Consider the following 21,133-nt stretch of genomic DNA (forward strand, 5'->3'; position numbering starts at 1 on the left):
GTTTAAAAATAACTTGTTCTGCTTTCTGACAAGTGAGGTAATAGCAGGCCTCTGAGCTGGGCATATGCCACTTTTGTACTCACTGCAGTAGTAACCCCATCTTCTGCTGCTTCGTTCTACAGTTACAATGCAGATTCTGTTCATATTTAGTATTTAATAAATTCCTTCAGCAACTAAAATTGTCCTAATAGGGAAGACATGTAAGCCCAGATGATCCCAACCACACATAAGGTCCCAGCATAAGCAATTTACTTGGAGCAAAGTGGGTTTGCCAGTGTGGGCAATGGTCCTCACTAGAATAAGCAGTACCCAGTTCTGCACTTCTGTTAAGCCATCTTGTGGTTGAAATAAAAGGTATTACCTGTCCCACCACATTTTATCTCATGTCATTAGATATCAAAGCTACAACACTGGCTACCACCACAAAAGTAAAATGCTAGCTGCTGAGAAAAAAAGGAAAAAAATTTTCCACTTTTAAACAGCTGTTTTTTTGGGGTTTTTTTTTTGTCTTCTCCTTACAGTTCCCATTTGGAAACATGCATGGCTACACGTTTCCATAAGCCCTGTGGAGGAAGGTTCCAGTAACTTCTTCACTTCCTATTTAGAAATATGGGGGCTTTACCTGCTGGTTCAGCTTCTTTAGTTCTTTATTTCTTTTGCAAGTGTGTGTGTGACTGGGGCCCTGATGATCTGAGTTCAGGGCAGTGAAACAGAAATAACTTTAAATTAATACAAGTGGTATAACAGACGTATTTTCTACCCAGTAATACAGACATCTTCTGTGAAGCACTGGGACAAAGTCAACCTAACTCTACTGTATTTGAAGTTTTTATTACAGTTCTCATGCTATTTACTTTGTCTTGTTAAGTGCATTGTGTATGATGATGAAAAAAGGTACTGACAACTCCTTAATAAATGGAAATTAATGGGCATAAGTTGGCAATCAAGTACCCTTATGTATGTGACTTAGAGTTTCAGAGACTGTTTGTCTGAAACCAATTATTTATAAGTCAAACACCTTCATTTTTCAAGTTGATTAGCAGTTTGTTTATTCTTCTAAATATCTATATTAAGAATTTCACTAATGACTTCATCACTTACCAGTTGCTCTTTGAAGGCTTCTTTCAATCTTATGAGTACTAACCTACAGCTGATACAAACTTTGTTTTAATTGTTATATGATAAACCACAACTAGCTTATCATCTTTATCAATATTAGAATATACAAATGCATTAATTCCTACTTTCCAAATCAATATTTAAGACTAGTGAACTGGAAGATAATCTTTCGGGTGCTTATGCCTTTCTCTAGGCCTGAAATTGGAGGAACAAATTCCAAAAGGAATGGTCAGCTTGTGCTGTCTCCTCCAATTTTAATTAGATATTCAGAACATCTGAAAAACAAGACACTTGGTGCCTGGGCAACAGTTGAGAAATGAAACAGATGAGAAAGAGTGTGGGAAATAAGATAATTATCTTTGTGAAAGGACAGAGCAAGGCAGGTAAGTTATGATTTGTGAAGGGAAAAAAAAAAAAGCAAGGCCAAGTACAAAGCAATTTTTTGCCTAGTATGTATTTTTTAAAATTCAGAATTAAGGATTCAACTCACAGATTTCTCTTTGGAAGTCATTCTGCAGATCTTCCTTGAGGATCAGCACTGAAGTCTCAGAGAGCATGTAGATATTTTACCAGAATCACTCCTTATCTGGTTTTATCTTACATTAAAGGGCTAAAACTGACATGTAACACACAGTTGCCATGACAATCTTAGGTAAGCTGGACAAAACAGAACTTCCTCCTAGCTCTACTCTCTCTTACTGCCTCTGACCACAAATGAGATCTGGGTTATGAGTTTAGACCAAACCATTGCAGTTATCACAAAATCTTGAAATGTTTGTGCAAACATAGTCACATCCTTTGGAGTTTAAATACATACATCAAATAACAATTAAGAAAGAATTTCTAGTACTACTGAAGCTTTTTGACTGAAGAGAAATCACTGATGAAATTTTAATTCTAGCTGTATTTCTAGTCACATTTTATCAGTTGGCACTTGGATCATTTCAATGTCTTTGATTCTTTTTATTCCCAGTGATGGAAAAGAACGTACATGATTTTAATGACACATTTTATCTGTGTAGATAAAATGCAGAGTTGGTAGCCATTCTTCCTTCTTACAACTGGATAAATTTAGCAAGCAGCAGACAGCCTGACCTATGTTGTGTAGGCCAAATGCAATTTGCCGAAAAGTATAGGTTTTTAAATAATATCTTGGCTTCCCTTACACTGAAATCTTATGACTGACAGATAATCAAGAAGAAAACCATGTGATCGAGAAGGGAATTAGCTGTCTGCTGATAAATCTTCTGCAAGGCACATATGTAAGTAACCACAATCTTCTAAATAAGTAATCTTCATTTAGTTACAAAGAGAAATAAAAAAGTTTTTTTTTAATCAGTAAGGTTTCTCTGCTACCATATATTATCAACCAAATAAGCTTTTGAAGACTAGAAGGGAATCCAAATCTTCTTAATCCAAGAATAAAAGATTCACCAGTAGTTTTAAATGAGGAAAGCTTTAAATAACATCATAAAATAATCACAACCTTTCACTCACCATGTAATTTCTGGAAAAAAAAAATCCTTAGGTAATTTGTATTTGAAAGTAATTTTCAAAGGTATCTATTTTGAAAGTCATATTCTGTCATACTTCTGCTTGATTCAAAGTTATTTAAATAGGAGTACCAACTTCATTTGTTAAACTAACAAGTTGCAGATGATGCCAGCAGACAGGAAAGGAGGGAGGAAATTCCTTGCTTGTAGCACTGGTGGCTTGACAGTTTTTCTGTGGATTTAATCTTTGTATCATTTAATAGGATTTAAAAGCCCAGATTTTAATAAGAGAGAGTAATGGCCTAATCTGAGGAGAAGAAAACCCAAACAATCATAGTCTGCTGAGAAACAAGAAGTGTTACCTTTAGCCAGAGATTTGTGATGCCCTCAGCAGGTTAAGCACCAGGCACTAAGGGGGTGTTGTCTGGGCTCCTGCTTTGGAGCCTGTTGGATCTGAGAAACCTGTTAAGATAATGTGTTCCAGGCACAACATTTCTTCAGCTACAGACCTGAGCTTCAGACCTACAGTAACAGGTTCCAAAAGCAACCTTGTGATGTGAGAAGCTGTTAGACTATGCACACTGACAGGACCATCAGAATTCTTGGTAGTATATATTGTACTCTGAAAAAGAAATTTAAAAAGCAACCTTCTACTCTCAGTTTACAAAACATGTACAGTTGGATCATTTATTTATTTATTTTTTAAAATTTCAGGTGTTTTTTTTCTGCACAATGTCACTTTTTCATACATAGTAATGATACAATATCAATCTTAGTTTTGGTAGCCTTCAGTATCAAAAGTATAACTGTAACATTTAAAAAGTTACATTTACATACCTGGCACATTGAGTAAGATTTTTTAAAGGTCTAGTAGTAACAACTATACAATGTCTAGAAAATTACTATGTTAATTTTAAAAGAAGCAGTATGAAATTTTATTATATAGTACAAAGTCAGGTTAAAAATGTCTCTAAAGATGGCATTATTATAAATAATCAATTGATCTTGGTTTATGTTGTGTCAATTCTAGGAGAAATGTTCAAAAATACCTCATCCCTCTTCCAAGCTTTTATCAAAAATGAATAATCCTCACGGTACTTTACACTACAGAATTCACTTTAACAAAGTATTTACTGCAAAGTTCGTGATCGCCAGGATATAAAGCTAAAATATGTATTTCCAGCATAGCAGGAGGTAACCACGAAGGCAAAGAACTGTTGAGAGAGAGGAAAAAATTGATTAGGAAATAAATATATTTGAAAACACTGTAATTTCTAAGGAAAAAATAGTTATGGGACTTGGGAAAAAGGAAAATAGCAAGCTGACAAAAATGGCACGCTCTCACCTCGTGCTTGTGTGGCCATGGCAGCCAACACTGTGTAAAAGTAAGCTCATACTATGCATACATATATGGGCTTGGAGCAGACAAAGCATGACACATTTCAACTTTTTTTTAAAAATTCCTCATTATATGGCCTCAGTATGGATCTTGCAGATTAGACTGCCACCAATCTAAATACTTGCCACTTTTAGAGGCTGAGGAATTGTCTGTGGGACAAGGTGAGCTCAGCCTAACACTCCTGCCCTGCTGCTGTGTTCCAGATATTGCCTGCAGCCCACCTGTACCTCAGCATGGCACACAGTGCATCTGTTTGCTTACAGAGAAAGGCTGGACCCAAATGCAGGCCTAGATGTATTCTCAAACAGCACTGCTGATTAGGTTACCAATTCCAGAGGTCCTCTACTGATAAATAAAATTCCTCAGTGTCAGCAGCCACACTGTCATATTACTATGTTGTCAGAAATTGATAACATTATAAGCCTTCTACAGCAAGCTAGATTTATTTCACTTGTACTGATATAGTCCAATTCAGCACTAGTGCTTAAGTTCTTGTTAATCACTGCATGTTGTTCAAAGCAGACAATATTCAAGATGGTCTTCACGAAAATACCGGAAAGTTTTGTGCTAGTAACCGAATCAAATAAAGCTGCCACTGCAAATAGGATTAACACCACTTTTCTAAGAAGAGAGCAATGAGAGGACAAGAATGAACAAACACAAGTTACAGGACAGGACATTTCAATTAGATATTAGGAAAAAAAAAATCCCACAATGTGAGTAATCAAACAGGCACACAGGCATTGTGGAATAGCCATATTTGGAAATACTCAAATTCAAGTGGACAAGGCCTTGGTAGCCTGATATGAGTTAGCCCTGCTGTAGGAGTGGAGAGAGTTGGACCAGATGACTTCCAAGAAATCCCTTCCAGCTTAAAAATATTTTATGATTCTGCAGTTGTTCCTGGCTTATATGCCATCATTGGCATAGGTAGGCACTGCTGAGCATTCATCCAGGCAATCTAAGCCTTAAAAAAGAGGGCTCTTGGTGAGCATTGTCTACTGCAAATTTAATCTCTAACTCCAAAAAAATGTTGATGATGATGTAAAATCTTATTACAATAAAATACTGTAGCATTCTTCTTTGTCCGATTATTTTGTTTCTTATTAAATAAAAGCTTCATCTAAAATCTTTCTAACAGAATGACTATTGGGGATAGATTATTTGCTAAATCCTCTATCCATGAAGCCGTTAATGGATTTTGAAAGCAAGAATCCACATTTAATAGTTTATTTAGACACTATATAAGATAAACATTATTAGGAAGTATTAGAAGAGAATCCAAACCTCCCATGAGACACTGAACAGTCATGCATTTTGCATAAAACCTGAATCAGCATGGAAGCTTATCTAGCAGCAAGCAAGTTCTTGTCAGCTGCAGTGGCTGAGTAACAGATCTGTAGTTACAAACTGCCAAGAGGAGAAGACCCTGAACACCACTGAAATGACGGGGATTTAATGATCCAATTCCCAGGACAAAACCAGAGCAGGTGTTCAAGTTCCTGTGTTCACGGCCATACAAAATAAGATTCAGACAGGAGATGCGAATAGTCAGGAGGACAACTGCAGAAGCATGAACACTCAATAATTTGGAATTCCTGTATACAATTGAATTTGACTCCTATTGCCACAATATGAAACAAGTTATTTTAAAAGTCCCTTAACTTTGCTAGGGAATGTGTTCATCTAACTCAAGAAGTGACAAGGCTCTTTCTTTTCTGTTCCTTTTTTGTTTTGTTTTTAAGTTATTTTTTATCCACTTTGACTGTTTTGGATTTCTAAATCTAAGCACTAAGATAGTAATGTCAGACTAATTAGTGATTTCATCATGTTACATGATTTTTCATATGTTGCCCTTGCAACTCAAAGGACAGATTATCAAAAGTTGAAGCTGTAACAAGAAGATCATTGTGGAAACAGCAATAGCATTCCAGGGCTTTCCCCAAGGAGCTGTGTGGACAATGTGGACAATAGCTCAGCCCACAGAAAGCTGAACGCATCTTATGCATAAGTATGCAAAGTTAGCTGAGTTAGTTTAAACTGCTTTTGAAGTTGTTCAAGTGCATTGGGGTAACTCAATGCTCACACAATCTTTTTTGTCTGCTCTGATGTGCAGACCTCAGCCAGAGAGCTGGTAATAAATGGGGGCAAGGGAGGAGGAAATCAGTGTGATCTTAAAAACATTATTGCTTTTTCTGATGTGACTGTTATCTGATGGAATTTCTAGTCACCTCTAAAAATTATTAACTAAATTGCAGCTACTTATAGGTTTTATGTGTGACCTCTATCACTCTGCAGCTTTTCAAAATGCAGAACACCTGCAACTTCAACCCATACTTCCAACGAGCCTTCATTGGACTTCATTCTTACTGGACGTAGAACTGATTTAAACAAAAAATGAACTCACTGAAGAAGCTGCCCAGCTGTTGTAATTGTGATTGTCCAGATCTTTGGTAACTGAAGATGCATCTACAATGGCAGCAATGAGATACAAAACAAAGGCACTTCCATTAAAACACAGACCCTGTTGAAAAGACAAACATACGTCATTAATATGCACAGGCATTTGTTTTCCACCATTACAAAACTCTCTTCTGAAATACACTGAACACATGCAGTATACACCAGAATTGTCATTCTTAACTGTTTTTGCCTTCTTCCATGTTTCTATCTGTAAGATTAAAATTTAACTGCTTTGAAGATCCATAAACATTGAGCCATAATTTTGGACAAACTCTTCTCTCCATCACACTAAATCCAGAAGCTGGTGTGCTGTGATTTTCCAGAAATCAAAATAAGGACTCAGTTTGGTTACTGCAATCTAAGGTTAGGAAGTAAGAATATGACTCTACATGATAAAAAAAAAAAAAAAAAAAAAACAAACAAACAAAAAAAAAAAAAAAAAAAAAAAACAAAACAAAAAAAAAAACACAAAAAAAAAAAACCACAAAAAAAAAAAACAAAGAAACAATACCAAATTGCACTTTGATTACATTTCTAATCTACACAAAGAAAAGAATCAACAGCTCCTGGCATATGGAGAGTATTTATAAAGCTTCCAAAACTTTGTTTTCTACACTACTGAAGGACATAAAGAGAGTGACTTTTTTTCTCAGTTGTATTCTTCCATCTCTCTGTACCTTTCCCTTCTGTCTGTTTTTAAGAGGAGAAAGAAACAGGTAAATCCGAGGAGGAGAACAGTCTGACTGGACTACATGGGTCATCAAGACCCATGGCAAACGCTGCATTTTCTCTTTCAAGAAGCAAAGTTAATGTCTCAGGGTACTTATATTTATTACTAAGAAAGAAGCAAAGCAGATAAAAATGACCTCACATAACCATACAGAGAGCAAACAAAAAGTTTGTTTGGTTTTTGCATGTGAGAAAGAACAGGAAAGGAAGAGAGAACAGATGTCTAAGAAGATGAAAGAGAAAAATGTACGAGGGTTTTTTTAAAGTACATGATTTTAATGCTTTGTCTTTTACTTTTTCACTACTTGGTCATGGAAGTTTCTTCTTATTAAATAAAAAAATTAAATCCCTTCAAACTCCACCCTGCTACTTGTCTAAGGCATACAAATTTGGTGCCATGTTTAGGTGGAATGCCTCTGATATGCTTTCCATCTAGTTACAATTGCAGGAATGGGTAACTCAATATAGACCTGGTCCTCATGTACATAATCAGCTCCCTTCAGCTTCTGACCCCAGTTTTGCACTCTAGACTGTCACACAAATATAACCTCTAACTCTGTTGCTCTAGTTGCCTAAATGTTGCCATACTGGTGCAACTCCAACTTATTAATTCCCACTGTGTGTCCCAGTGGATCCTAGGAATTTATGCCAATTACCCACAATTTAATTCACTTTTCACCAGCTTTGGCAAAATCTAAAAAAAGCTGCAGCTCAAGAAGAGAAGTTAAGAAGGAACAGTGGAAAAGATCCACTTATCCTTCTGTAGGGAACTGGGCTGGGCAGTGCCTCAGCACTCAGATGGAGTCCAAGGACTGGCACTTGAGATTTGATTCACACACAAATGAGTGTGGGGTTCATCCCACCTATATCAGTTTGTTTAATAAAAGGTACTATGTCTATCCACCGATCTCACCCCTTGTTTTATCTGAGCAGTACAGCAATAAAATATCAAACTGTCAGTTTTAGGATGAGATGCCAACAACTGGCAGGTTCTGGTGAACTTCTGTAAAGCACTGATTTAGAAACTCCAAATTTGATTACCTAGAGTATTCGTTGTTATTTTCAGATTTCCCATTCCAAAAAGACTCAATTACCCTGGAAAGCTACAAATCCCTGCAATATCTTGTCATGTAGAAAAATGGAAAAAGCACATAATTTCTGCAAAGTGCTGCTCTGGGAAATAACACTGTTGGGGAAGATGGGATGCAGCGCAAGCTGATTGGGCCTTTGCTGCCAATATATTACTCAAACCAAATGGTTCATGTTAAATTACCATCTGCTTCTTAAATTCAAATTCACCAGATTTTTAAAAGCTTCCATTGATTGTTTTAGCAAAAAACTTGCACTATGAAGGAGAGTCAGTTTTGAAGCACGTCTTTTGGGTTAATTTGCAGTAAAAATAACTGCATCTTAAGCAATTTGGTAATGTGCTTAACCTGCAAAAAGTGCATTTATGACAGAGATGTCCAGATGTAATTTTGGATACTGCATACAATAGGAACAGTTTGAGCTAACAGTCACCTAAGGAAGCAGAGAAATAACTGGCAGATACTGAAATTCAGGATTCTTCAGAGACTAGGGTAAAGGTGGGTATAAACTCACTCAAAAAGATGTGTGTCATGCTCTTTCCTACAAAGACTTTAAATGCACCTCTTTGAAAAGAGACTCAACGTTCCTCTTGGTCATACAGGAGCAGCAGAGAACCAATTCAAGGGCTGTACCCAAAAGCTATTTTAATACCTTAGGGCAAAACAAGCTGGAACACAAGTATCTTTTATTTGTTGTGTATTTATTTTCTCTTTATATGACCCTTTTATATAAAAGGAGACTACCTTTTGGACTTATATTTATGTACATCTACAATATATTTGGAACTCAGAGCAAGAAATGTACTTGATATGAAATAAAAACAAATCAAATATTCCAGTTTGTCTACCACATAGATCAGGGGCAACTCATTTATGTGCAGTTGTCTCTGAATAGCATTCAACTGATGAAAGAAGGGTAATGACCAAAGCTTTATTCAAATGGATATAAAGATGCTTTCCCTTTGAATGTACTTTACTTACTTGTAATGCAATGGGAAAAAAAAAAAACAAAAAAACCCTCACACCTTTAAATGTACTCAGACACATTACTGCTGTAATTGAAATAATCCAACATTTCTATAGCAGCGTTACAGCCTTAATGGTAATTGCTGGTTATGAAACTTGAAAATAGAGAAGCTATCTGAACATAATCCTGGTTGTTCTTATTAGTAATTGCTATAGCTGGCTATTTATTGAAGCAGCAAATGGGAACACTAAAAGAGAAGAGTATTCCAGTATTCAATTTTAGTCACATACACAATATAGCTGATAACAAGCTGTTAGCAAAACAGAAGTCAAATACATTTCATCATAGAAATAACAGAATTCTAGTCAATAATATTTAGCTGTTAAAAAAAAAACCAAACAAAAAAACCCCAAAAAACCAACAAACCAGTATCTATCTCACTGTATCCAACAAATGCAAAGATAAAATTTATAGTGATTCTTAGATGGGTCACAAATAGCCAGTTGGCTGAAATGACAATGACTTTTAGGATCTACTATCCTGAAGACCAGGCTGTTATGCAAATGAGGTAAAAATATACTGTTGAGAGTTAGAGCTAGCCAGGTTTGCTCAAACCATAAAAACTGGATCTGCATTTTAAGTGCCTGTGAAATTTTTCTGTAATTACAGTAGCTGTTTATCTGATTTGCTTTAACTCTTGAGCTCAAAGCAAAGGATTACACGGTACATATTTTACATATATATAACTTTCAGCACCATTTTCACAGTAGACTACATAAGGATTGTCAGAGTGTTGCTACCTCTGAACTACCCTTGCTTTCACTTCAGCAGAGGAAGACTTATGTTTTAAGAGCCCAAGTCCTGCTTCTAATGCATGGTGTTGATTCCAGTAGGGATTTCTGCTGTTTAAGCCATATGGCCAAGTCTGTTACCTCAGAGGCAGCAACAGACCCATTCTTCATGGGACATAACCACTACAGAGAGAAAAAGAGGTCAATGTGCATAAGTATCAGTCACACACATTAAAAATCAAGACACTACGTAAATCACTGAACAAAATGGTGAAACAGCATAGAAAAAGTGCTTTGAAAGTATCTGAGTAGTATGAAAGTTAAACACTGCAGGTATGCAGCCACACAGTAATTAGGGAAAAATCTGCAAAGAGTACAAGTAAAGTTGGTTAAATATACATGTAGAATGCACCAATATTTTATTCTCTTCAAAACCCAGCAAACCTGGAAAAACAAATAATGGGTATATTTACCACCATGGTCCATGGCACCTGTGGGATCCTGGTGTAGGTCATTGTCATGTAGATGATCAGAAAGAAGACTGTGAGAACCCAGTAGAACACAGCTACAAACATCACCCAGCCAAAGGCTGGATAGAGAAAGTATTCTGTTCCAGCAATCAGGGTCCACACCAGCAGCCCCAATACCTGCAAAAGTTATTGAGAAGAAAGAAAACTGTTACAAAGTTCTAGACCTCATACATTCATTTGAGGTCGAGGGGTGACACCACTGCCACTCACATGAACCATTCAATGAGCTGAATGAGGATGCTGCACTGGCAAAATACTGATCTGACAAAAAAGAACCTATACAACTGGTTTTACTGTGGCAGGGTGTCACAAAGGAAAAGGCATCTTATCTGTTGATTTAGCTCAACCTTTAACTACTTTGGAGCCATACTTGCAGTGGTTTTACAACTAGCTCCCAAAAGGATTGATTATTGTAGCTTACTTGCTGATGTGCATGAATTCAAATACTGCTGTTTAGCTGCCAGCAATGTCACTTTAGAAACAACAGCCTGTGAAAGACCACTGGGATCTTCAGGTTCAATCTGCCACAGTCACAGGTCACTTACTAGTTGGAGTCAAGCTCAGAATGGCCCGCACCTGCTCTGTGGATTGGCAGACACCACAGACACAGAACAACTCCTAGACCTTACTGTAAAAGGTTGTAGTAAAATATCAACGCCACTACAACCTATAACTCTAAATGGAGAAGAGCAAGTCATGTTGGGAATGTCATTATATTCCACAGCTCTTAAAACATCTCCTAGGTTACTTGACCTTAAGTAGTAGACAAGGACTCACACTCAAGCAAAGTCCTCAAGCAAACCAGTCTGAGGGAAAAAGCCTCCCTCCTGATGTGGCAATCTGTTCAGATCTAAGACATGAAGAATTACGTGAACATACTCTCTCCAGTTTTCTCCAGTGTTAGGTGATCTCCAACGCATTAAAAGGAATGAGGAGCAAGCAAAACATAAGTCAAGTCATATGCCACAGGAAAAAAAAAGTCGTGTGTTTTTCAAGTTGCTCGGCAATTAGAAAAATCTTAACCATAAAAAGAAAGCGATATTCTATACCTTAAAAACAATCAAAAAAAAAAAGGAAAGCTCGCTTTATTAGACTCAGATGTGGGAACTAAAATTCCTGTATTTGCAACAAGGCTTAGCTGTTTCTGCTATCTGGACTATGGTGAAATTGCCTAGCAGTGAGAAATGGTTTACAAAATTAAAGCAAATAGAAATGCATTTAACACATAAGAGCCACAGCTGGGCAGCCTAAAGAATCTTCTACCCCAATATTCTATTCCAGCAGCAGTTAGTACCAGACACCTGAAGAAATACATTAAAGAACAGACCATGCAACAGTGACATATATTTCCTTGGACTACCCTCCTCAGCTCTCAGGACTGTGCAGTGAAGGGACTTCCTGAGCTTGTGGTGATAGCTTTGTAATCAACAGACCCTGACAGCAGATGATGGTTTTGCTACAGCTTCATTTGCACAAGACCCAATCCTATTCCCATGCAATCTGCTGGCCATGGTCACATTTACTTGTCTATTGCAGAATTGAACATATATATAATGTTTAGAGATCTATCATTCATGTTTACAAGACAAAACTTTACTGTTACAGAAAAGTTTCTTGTAATTGGTCCTCCTACCACCTTGCATCTTCAATTTTTATTTTATTTTGTCTTCAATTCATCTTCCAAATTGCCACACAAACTTAATTCAGTCCTCTAGCATTTATTGACAGGAGATTCAGTGTATATTATTTGTACATTAATCTACATCTGCATCATGCATACAAAAAAGCACTGCACAAATGTCTGTTTTATGATGTGTTTGGAGTTTTCTTTCTTTCTTAAGAGAGAAGGCATATAATGGTCTGTTTAAGAGCATTGCCCCCCACGGTTTTCACCAATCCACCAGTTTCTCTTCAACAGGAAGCTCTAGAACTGGCTCAGACCAGGATAAAAATTCCTGCTTTTCACAGCATACCAGGGGAGGGCAGCATTGCCTAGTAAGAACAGTACAAATAGCGTTAAGTGGAGATTTTAAAACACATTATTTTCAATGCAGTTAGCGGTTCAGCAATGCTTCCCATAGTTCATTTTAATTCTACTTCCAACAACGTTTTACTAATAGTAGCAATTCAGTTAATAGCACCTCAAATTGCAAGAACTACCCACAATCAGATAAAAAGCAACTCAATTTTAGAGTAACAAGTATTTCAAGGCTAAACAATTTTGATAGACTGTTTAGCTAAAAAAATACAATTTTCGTAGGATACATAGTTGTTTTTCATTACACCCATACACTTTAATCCAAATATAAATTCATCATCCAGAAATTATACTGATAAACAATTGACCTCGTGCTTGATAAATAATTATGGAAGGCAGATTTATCCTAGATCTGAGTATCTTATAAAATATGAAGAAGAGAAATTTTGAAGGTGAGGGAAAACAATTAAAAATCATTAAATACTCTGCTTATAAGTGTTGATTTTTAGAACACTTTTAAATAGAGAAGTAGATTTTCATGAAATGCACAAGACTATGAACAATTTTTATTACTAAATGCAATAAGATTGATAGGGATACCTCAGCTTATATAATGGATTATTATTTGAAAAAGCGAAATCTTCACAAGTGGCAAATTATTAAACTTAAAAAGGAAAATTCTGAGGTTACACAAGACCACTAATCTTACATAACCACACACTAAAGCTAGCAAGACATTCCCTAGAGCACGAGTATCCAGGTTGGGCCCTGTTTTTTCCAGCAGTATTCTAACCTGGAATTATCACCCCTCTTCCAAGATCATTTTAATATTTAGGTGGCTGGACACTGCACAGGTATTCTGAAGAATTGCTTTTAATCCACATTTTTAGCTAGCTTGTATCAATGGCAGAACAACTCACCCAGGCAATTGAGATGCACCACAGATGTTACAGATTTATATTCTTAACTGGTTCCTGCATCGTAACTTTGATGGGTTGCATATTAGAGCACATTTGACATTTTCAGTTAGATCCAGACAATCTTACAGCATATTACTGGAGCTGACAGGCTAAAATAATATTTCAGAGTTCTTGATTAGACCTGAAAAGGTCAGATCAGCTCATGGTCAACAATTCACTCTGTGTAGTTAAATGATATGGCAAATGGTTTCACTGCATATGTAAACATATGCAATAAATTGATTTAAAGTTCACACTGGCCATCAGCATCTACAAAATACCTCAGGAGCCAAAGGAATCCAGAGATCTAGGCAAGCCTTCCGTGATTAGCTGGTATTCCCAGCATGCTAAATACCGAGAAGCTTCTGCAGTGTTAAACACCTGCCTCGTAATTTTCTGACTGTCCCTTACATGACAGGTTTGCTGTTCAACAGATCAGTACAAACTGGGTGACACTGCTGTATCTGCTGGAGCTGAGAATGCCACTTCTCCTCCTGGTTTGGTGTCGTACCTCCCCACTGGGAAAAAGTGGACTATATTCAAATGTCAACTCAATGAGCATCCAGCATACAGAATCTGGCAAGTGAGTGATAGGCAAGCAATACTTGATTCCAAGATCAGCAACAGCTGAGGAGTGCCTGCAGTAATTCAGTGAGCACAGAGGGTGCACAGCCACCTTCACTGCTCCAGGTCAGCTCCACCCAGGAACTGGGGGAGGTCTGTATCTCATTATGACGAGGTAGGCTAGAGTGTATTAGTAAGAGCTAAGTATTTGATTTTAATTTATGAGCAAGTCAGAATATGCTTAATTAGAATTACAGGAACATACTGCTATTCTGGAAAAAATGAGCCCAAGATAGGGGGAGGGAAAGGCATGAAGAAGGCCCAAGAAAATAATGCATTTTTACCATTAATGTGGTAATGGATGAGAGGGGATGCTGGGTCCTAAGACTATAAGAACTCCACCAACCGGGTCCAGCTTTTCAAGTCAGATGGGAATAGGGATGTCAGTGCAAGATAAAGGCAAGCAGTTTTCTGTTGTTTATGGCAGGTTCTGATTTCAACTCAGACATTTATTTTGTGGTCATTTGGCTGCTGCTTGATCAGGTACCTCCATTACTAAAATACATTAATATGTCAATGCACTAATGCATACTTCAGCAGTTGGCAGAGACCATAAAAAGTAAGTAACTTGGTAGCAAAGTCCAACATTATTGAGTGTACAGGTTTAAAATTAGATGCTTAATTACATCTTCAAACCCTTAAATAAATGCCATAATTCTTCTGCAGTGTTGAGAACTTCAAAAGTGTGGGATTATTTAGTCACTTAAAAAAGGGCTTTGTTGTTAGCACATGAGACACATCTTGTCTCGTATCACAAGTCAGCAGGTATAAAAGCAGGTGTGAGCTTGAATCTGTGTTTCCAGTTTTGCTTTTTAAAGCAGCTCAAAAACTGCAAAAGAAAATTTTTGCTTGCAACCTGCATTTAAAAAGGCTATGATGTAATAACTCCTCTCCAGTGGTACCAGGGTTTGGAATTCTCCAGCATTTCTCCTGAGTGGTTAACTCAGCAACACAGTTAAAAATGTGTATACATTCTTTCCACAATAAAAGAAGTCTCATTGTAGCAGAACTGACAGGAAGAAAAAACCAAGGCTCACATATTAAATTAAAAAAAATAAAAATTGGCATGTTTGCCAGAAGCTTTTTCTATCTTTTATCCAAGAGATGCTTCCTGCGACCATAAGCACTGCAGGATTTATATGGAGTTGCTACTGGCACAGATGAAAAGGATGGCAGATGGATACTAGAAGAGTTGTGCATTTGCAGCACGAACTGCCTCCTGTATGCAGAGCCACCTAAACATGGACAGCATCCAGCAAGGAGAAAGCAAGACATCTTGCCTCTTCTTCCTAGCAAAGGAGATTTATGACTAGAAGACAGAGAGACCATTCTAAATTATTGCACATCATTATTTCATTACTAAATCACAAGTTAGGAGCTACCTTAGCAGCAGCACAAGCAGCCTGTCAGTGTCTCAACCTCCATCCTTTTCTCCCTTGGCTACATACCAGGACGGTGGTGCTGGTGTGGGTTTTAAGGAAAAAAAAATGAGCGAGAAAAAGAGAATTCTCTCTTTACTGTTGCTGTAAATCATGTCCAGGACAGTCAGTCATGGGAACAGGCAGATTTAATGGTATCATTTCCAGCTGGTTTTATTTTACAGATTATTTATAGATACAGAATTACTTTTTTTTAAATGTTTTTTGCAGCTCAGGCTAAATAGAGTAAATGTTTGCACTGCACTTTAAAAGTGTCTTTAAATCAGAATTTTTGTGCTCTCATACATCATCCATGAAGTGACATACAACAATTCTGCCTTCTGCCACTAGAGCGAGCACAATCATTGCTTTTTTTCTTTAGGAAAGGGGCACTTTGCCCAGCAGTAACATCAGGGCAATTTCCATTCAATGCAAGCCCTGCAAAGGACCACTCAAAATAAGCAAGATATATACATGTATATATATGTGTGTGTGTGTATGTGTGTGTGCGTGTGTTTGTGTGTGTATAAATATTTCATTAGGGTAATTCCAAATTTGAGTGTCTTCCCACGGGAACTTTAACAGGTTCACTACCATCCCAGGTACAACAGCAACATGAACTGTAGGTTTATTCACGAACTGGTCAAAATAAGAACACTTGATATGTTTCACTAAAAAAAAAAAAAAAAAAAAAAAAAAAACAAAGAAAAAATATAAGTGAAATCCTGTAATTGCTAGATAAATCAAACATAAATCCAGACTAAAATACAAAATATAAAAATCTTATTTCTGCTGCAGTCAGAGAAAATGTGATAAGCATGTTTTTAAATGGAAAGATTCAAACTTCAAATATTTTTATTAACACTGAGTAAAAGTGCAAAGAGGAGGAAATTCAAAAATGTTTTTCAGCTACAGTTTTTAGAGATATAAGAACCTCACTTAAGTGTCTTTGAAATTTCAAGGGCCATGTGAATGTGCTCTGGAACATCCTAATCAATACATTGCCTTACCCTACTCCTTCTCTTTCCCAGTCTCAAACAATTTTTTTCAAACAGCAAACATTACAATGAGCTGACATCAGCCACTCACTAGTGTCCCCTCCTCATTAGATTTTTCAGGGCTTTGCCTTGCTAGAAAAAAATTTAAGTCCACAGTGCTCGCAGAAGCATGCCAGTGGTCATAGTGGACATACCAATTTTATAATTTGCACAGTACAATCCTTAGCATCAAACTTAAGCAGCAGCTACAGGTCTCAAGTCTCTCCTAGCTTTGAAAACACTTCTGCCTAATAAAAGCCCAAAATTCAGTCTCTTCTACTTTCCCAGATTTTCTAAAAATTGCCTGAATACCTGTTTAATTACTTTCAAGTGACCAGTTTCAGTGATGACTCTTCCCACTGGTCTTCAAGATGTGTGTCATCCTCTTGGCTGTGTGGCAGCACCAGCACACATCCCTCACTACAGGCTAAATGGGCTTGAAATAGTGGCAATACTGACCATTGCTTCAAAGAACCACCCCCCCAGAGCTGTTGTTTAGGATAGAATTCCTAAGAAGGAAAACTGCTGGAAGCAGCACGTGCCAAAATATGTTCCGGAAATATGTCTTCATCAAAGACTGAACTTTCTTACCCCAGAGTTTAGTCCAAATCCTATGACATGTCAGAAAACCTCCTGACCCAAGATTGAAATGGGTCAAAGCCTTCTGGCAGACACTTCATTCAATAGAGAACACACCTATTCCGGAATGAAACTTCAGACAAAGCCCTTCAAGGGCTGACAGACCTCTGTTGCCTTTCCCACACTCCACAAAGCAGGGAAGTCCTTCCACACCCACCCCAAGCCCCTCTGAAAGAGCCCAGGAGCACCTCTGCCTAAAAAATTGGGGACCAGACCTCCTTATATGTGACCCAGTAAAGAAAGTCCAGTCCTGGTGTTCAGATGGTGACGCTCATTATCCAGAGCAGCCATGCAGTGAGGATGCACTGAACTGGCCACGGCATGGGTAAATAAGGGTATCAGCTTGCACTTCCAAAAGGAGTCACACTGGGAAGCAGAGCCAGCACTCAGGGGTGCCCAAGAAACTACAGAGTCTCATTGGGAAGAGTGGAGAGAGGGAGGTGTGCAAGTGCGAAACTTTTTTTTCTGATCAGAATAGGCACTGCCCAGGCATAAAGATAACAGCACCTGGGCAAAATGCAGCAGCACACCCAATTTCATGTCACCTTAATAATCTACCACCTACTAAAAAGGTGTAAATCACAAAGGTACTCCTTCTCCACTGCAGCCCATGCATGAGAAGTCTTCTGTGATACGGTGCTCTGGCTCATTGCATCTGGTATCCCAGAAAAATAACCCAGGGGTGGGAGTCAGTAAGGAAATTGTGCTGTCCATGCCAGCAGCACATTACAGGTTGCTTCACCTGAGAAATATGCATGGAATGTGTGAGACCAGAGCTAACACCTGTAACACAGTAAATTTAAGGAGGTAGCTTATATTAAAAAAAACAAGAGATGTTTTCTGGAAAACACAGACATGCTACATCAAAATTATGAAATCACTACAACAGATTTCTTACAGTTTCTCAGGAAGCTCTATTAATAACTAGAGGAAGAGTAGTGGATATTTAGAAGGTAAATAAGAAACAAGAGTTTGTTCAGGTTGTAAATTTTGTTCATGTCATCAAAATGTTACAATGGAAGATTAGAAACTCTTAGGAAAAAAATAAAAGTAATAAAAACCTCTACCAAAGAGAGAATACCAGAGTGCTTTATAAATCAATGATGTACCCACACACTGAGTATGTTCTGCTCATTCCTCCCTTCCATTTACAAAATGATTCAGTTGGATTATTCAAGGCACAGAGACCAGCTCCTACAAGAAAAGAAAGTTAAAGCTGAAAAAAAGACAGATCCAATTTTCTGTTGAAGACTGAAGGAGGATATGACAGAAGTCTGCAGAATGTCAGGTGGCACAAAGAGGGGAGCAAGGAGTAGAAGAGGACTTGCCACACAAGAAGCAACCTGCTGAAATTATTACACAAAAAAATGAAAAGCAAACAGAATGAAATGGTCTTTAAAAACAAAACAAAATCAAAAAGAAGGAAAAACCCCACAGTACATAACCAAATCACAGAATGCCATAGGAAACATCAATCACACTCTGGATCAGCCCTGTCTGTATGTATTATATACATACATGACAGTCAGGATAGTCAGCAATCTTCAGCACTGGAAATTCCTAAATGTGCAGTTTGATAGAAAACCATAAAGAGAAGAAAAGCTTGCAGTATGTACTCCTTCTTACACTCTTCCCTAAGTTTTCAGTACCAGTGACTATTAGAGATTGAGCTAAACAAACCACTGACTAGATCCATTACTTCTGGTTTTAACTTGCCTTCCTTTCCTGCAACCCTGGCAACCAAGGACTGGAAGATGTAGAAGTGTTAATAGCATAGGATGAGATGATTACATGCCACATCAATATATAATTTGTTTCTAAAGTAGAATTACAACAAATAATCTCAAGCAACTGTGAAGAATCTGACTTGAATTATATCATCATGAAATTTATCTTCTCAGTAGAGCGGAGGTTGATCATTAACAGGCCATTAAAATGTGTACAAAGCATAAGGATTGGTCCTTGTCCCAGGGCACTTTCCACATTAAATGCTCTGGAGTTTGAAGGCTGCATTCAGGAGCACAGTGCTACTTATCCATGCCTGTAAATTCTAACTCAACCTTGTGTTTTGCCTGGGGATCTGCACACATGGAGTAATTTATATAGGTTACTGTACACCATGCATACATTAACTTGGTATCACAGTGCTACCCACCATTTCATCTATAAAGAGGCAGCAGAAGACAGCCTTGTCTGTGCCCATCACGTTCCTTAGTCTGAAAGAAGTGCCCTGATGCAGAATACAGTGAGATGGGCAGGAGAAAGACCTGCAAGCTCAGAGCTGCTGCAGCTGGCTGGGACCACACTGTGCTATCAGTGGCTCCATCAGGGCCACAGCGTAAATAAAGAGGGGTGGGACAAAACGCTACTGGAGACAAGCAGCCTGACCTTAACAGCACTTCCTCACCTCTCTGGAAGGTGACACAGTGCAAGGCAATGACCTCCACAGTGCTCAATCTCTAAAGGTCGACAAGAGCATCGAAACACCAAGGAGAGGTGACTGCCTGGCCTCTTATAGAACAATCCCGAGGGATGCTACTGAAAGGAATGCTGCTGCCACTCCCTTTTCCTTCCACTTCAGCAAGGCCTGGCTGTGGCAGGGGTTTCTCCCACCACCCAGAATTTCCTAGAGAGAAACACTGGGATATTGTGCAGAAATGCTTGTTGATTCCAAATTCACTGCCTCCTCCCAGCCCTGTCAGGAAACGGTGAAGTGGTACTGCTACAGCAAACACTGCAGTATCATGGAGCTGGGAATTACTCACTGGAATTGCTACTACATTTTTCCCTTCAGCAGCAGAGAAAAGAGAATGTAAAGTAACAGCACATTAGAATAAAATAAAAAATAATCTGCCTTTTCAGTTACTTTCTGAGCAAACTTTCATTTAACTACGCCTTCAAGTATGAATTTTAAAGCAGACAATTACAAAGCAGAATAGTCACATAGAGACACAGAAGACACAGGATATGTATTTCTTTGTTTCCTAGTGGCTGCTTTTGTGCAGCCTCTAGAGGTGATGGCTTTTTTGAGGAAAAACTTGAAGGTACAAACACCTTCAGATATAAAAGTAGCAATTAAATTCCATATTCCAATAATTTTTCCTTTTCAAAAACCTGCTTATAAATCAAGACTGGTGAAACTAAAAGCCTGAATGATTTTTTATTTAACGTTAAAATATTAATACATTTTGGAATTCTGAGTAGAAGCTGTAACTGATTTCTTTGGGAATTAACACTCAATTTAGTCCTCTAAACAGTCCTGTCCCCATAGAGGCAGTAGAGAGGTAAAAATAAATCCTATATGACCCACATGAGATCCAGAGGCAATTTACTGAGTTGATTTGTGAGGAGACCTATCATCGCACTCATACAATGCCAAATGATTTAACTGAGTTAAATTTTAGGTTTTCATACTATAAAATTATCTGTAGATTTGAGACCTCACATTTGTCAGGAACATCAGCTAGTTGGTGGAAGGACTTAAAAGAGCTTGCAGTGCTTCTTTGAGGCAATTTAAACCAAAAAAAAAAAAAAAAAAAAAAAAAAAAAAAAAAAAAAAGGAAAACCACACTGACCACATTGGCAAGCTTTTTGAATTCTTGTTTTGAGACATGAAGCTAAAATTTGGACAAAGGAAGTAGCTTCCTCACATTCACCAAGAATGTCAGTTGATGATGAATTTCACATCTCTTCTTAAGACAGAAAGGACTTCCAGAGTGCAGCTGCAGTTTAACTCTGGGGTAGAGTTGCCCCCATCCACCTCAGGACCTTGGGTGGGGCAGACAAAAAGCTTAACATATTCCTTTTCCTTTCCACAAATGCAGTGACTGGTTCACAAACATGAGAGTTTTCCTGAGAAGGACTGCAGGCTTTCAAGCCAAACAGTAGAGGTATATTTC

General features: G+C 37.8%; 1 protein-coding gene and 1 long non-coding RNA gene across 3 annotated transcripts in view; one reads left to right on the forward strand and one right to left on the reverse strand.

Moving 5' to 3' along the window:
- Positions 1–491: 491 nt before the first annotated feature.
- LOC137483185 (uncharacterized) lies at positions 492–3,633 on the forward strand. 2 transcript variants are annotated; one of them, XR_011004389.1, is made up of 3 exons: positions 492–1,676; positions 2,308–2,381; positions 2,876–3,633. It is a non-coding gene; the product is annotated as an uncharacterized lncRNA (long non-coding RNA). The 2 variants fall into 2 exon arrangements; XR_011004388.1 differs by having other exon boundaries at positions 492–2,381.
- CMTM8 (CKLF like MARVEL transmembrane domain containing 8) overlaps positions 3,273–21,133 on the reverse strand; it is a 35,164-nt gene continuing 17,303 nt past the window's right edge. The window contains exons 2-4 of the mRNA XM_068206069.1: positions 10,523–10,696; positions 6,419–6,535; positions 3,273–3,826 (exon numbers count right to left, since the gene is read on the reverse strand). Coding sequence (XP_068062170.1) covers positions 3,743–3,826; positions 6,419–6,535; positions 10,523–10,696 — 375 coding nt within the window. The 3' untranslated portion in view covers positions 3,273–3,742. The remainder of the gene's footprint in view (positions 3,827–6,418; positions 6,536–10,522; positions 10,697–21,133) is intronic.

Source organism: Anomalospiza imberbis, chromosome 1 (assembly GCF_031753505.1).
Source record: "Anomalospiza imberbis isolate Cuckoo-Finch-1a 21T00152 chromosome 1, ASM3175350v1, whole genome shotgun sequence".
NCBI classification, from domain to species: Eukaryota; Metazoa; Chordata; class Aves; order Passeriformes; family Viduidae; genus Anomalospiza; species Anomalospiza imberbis.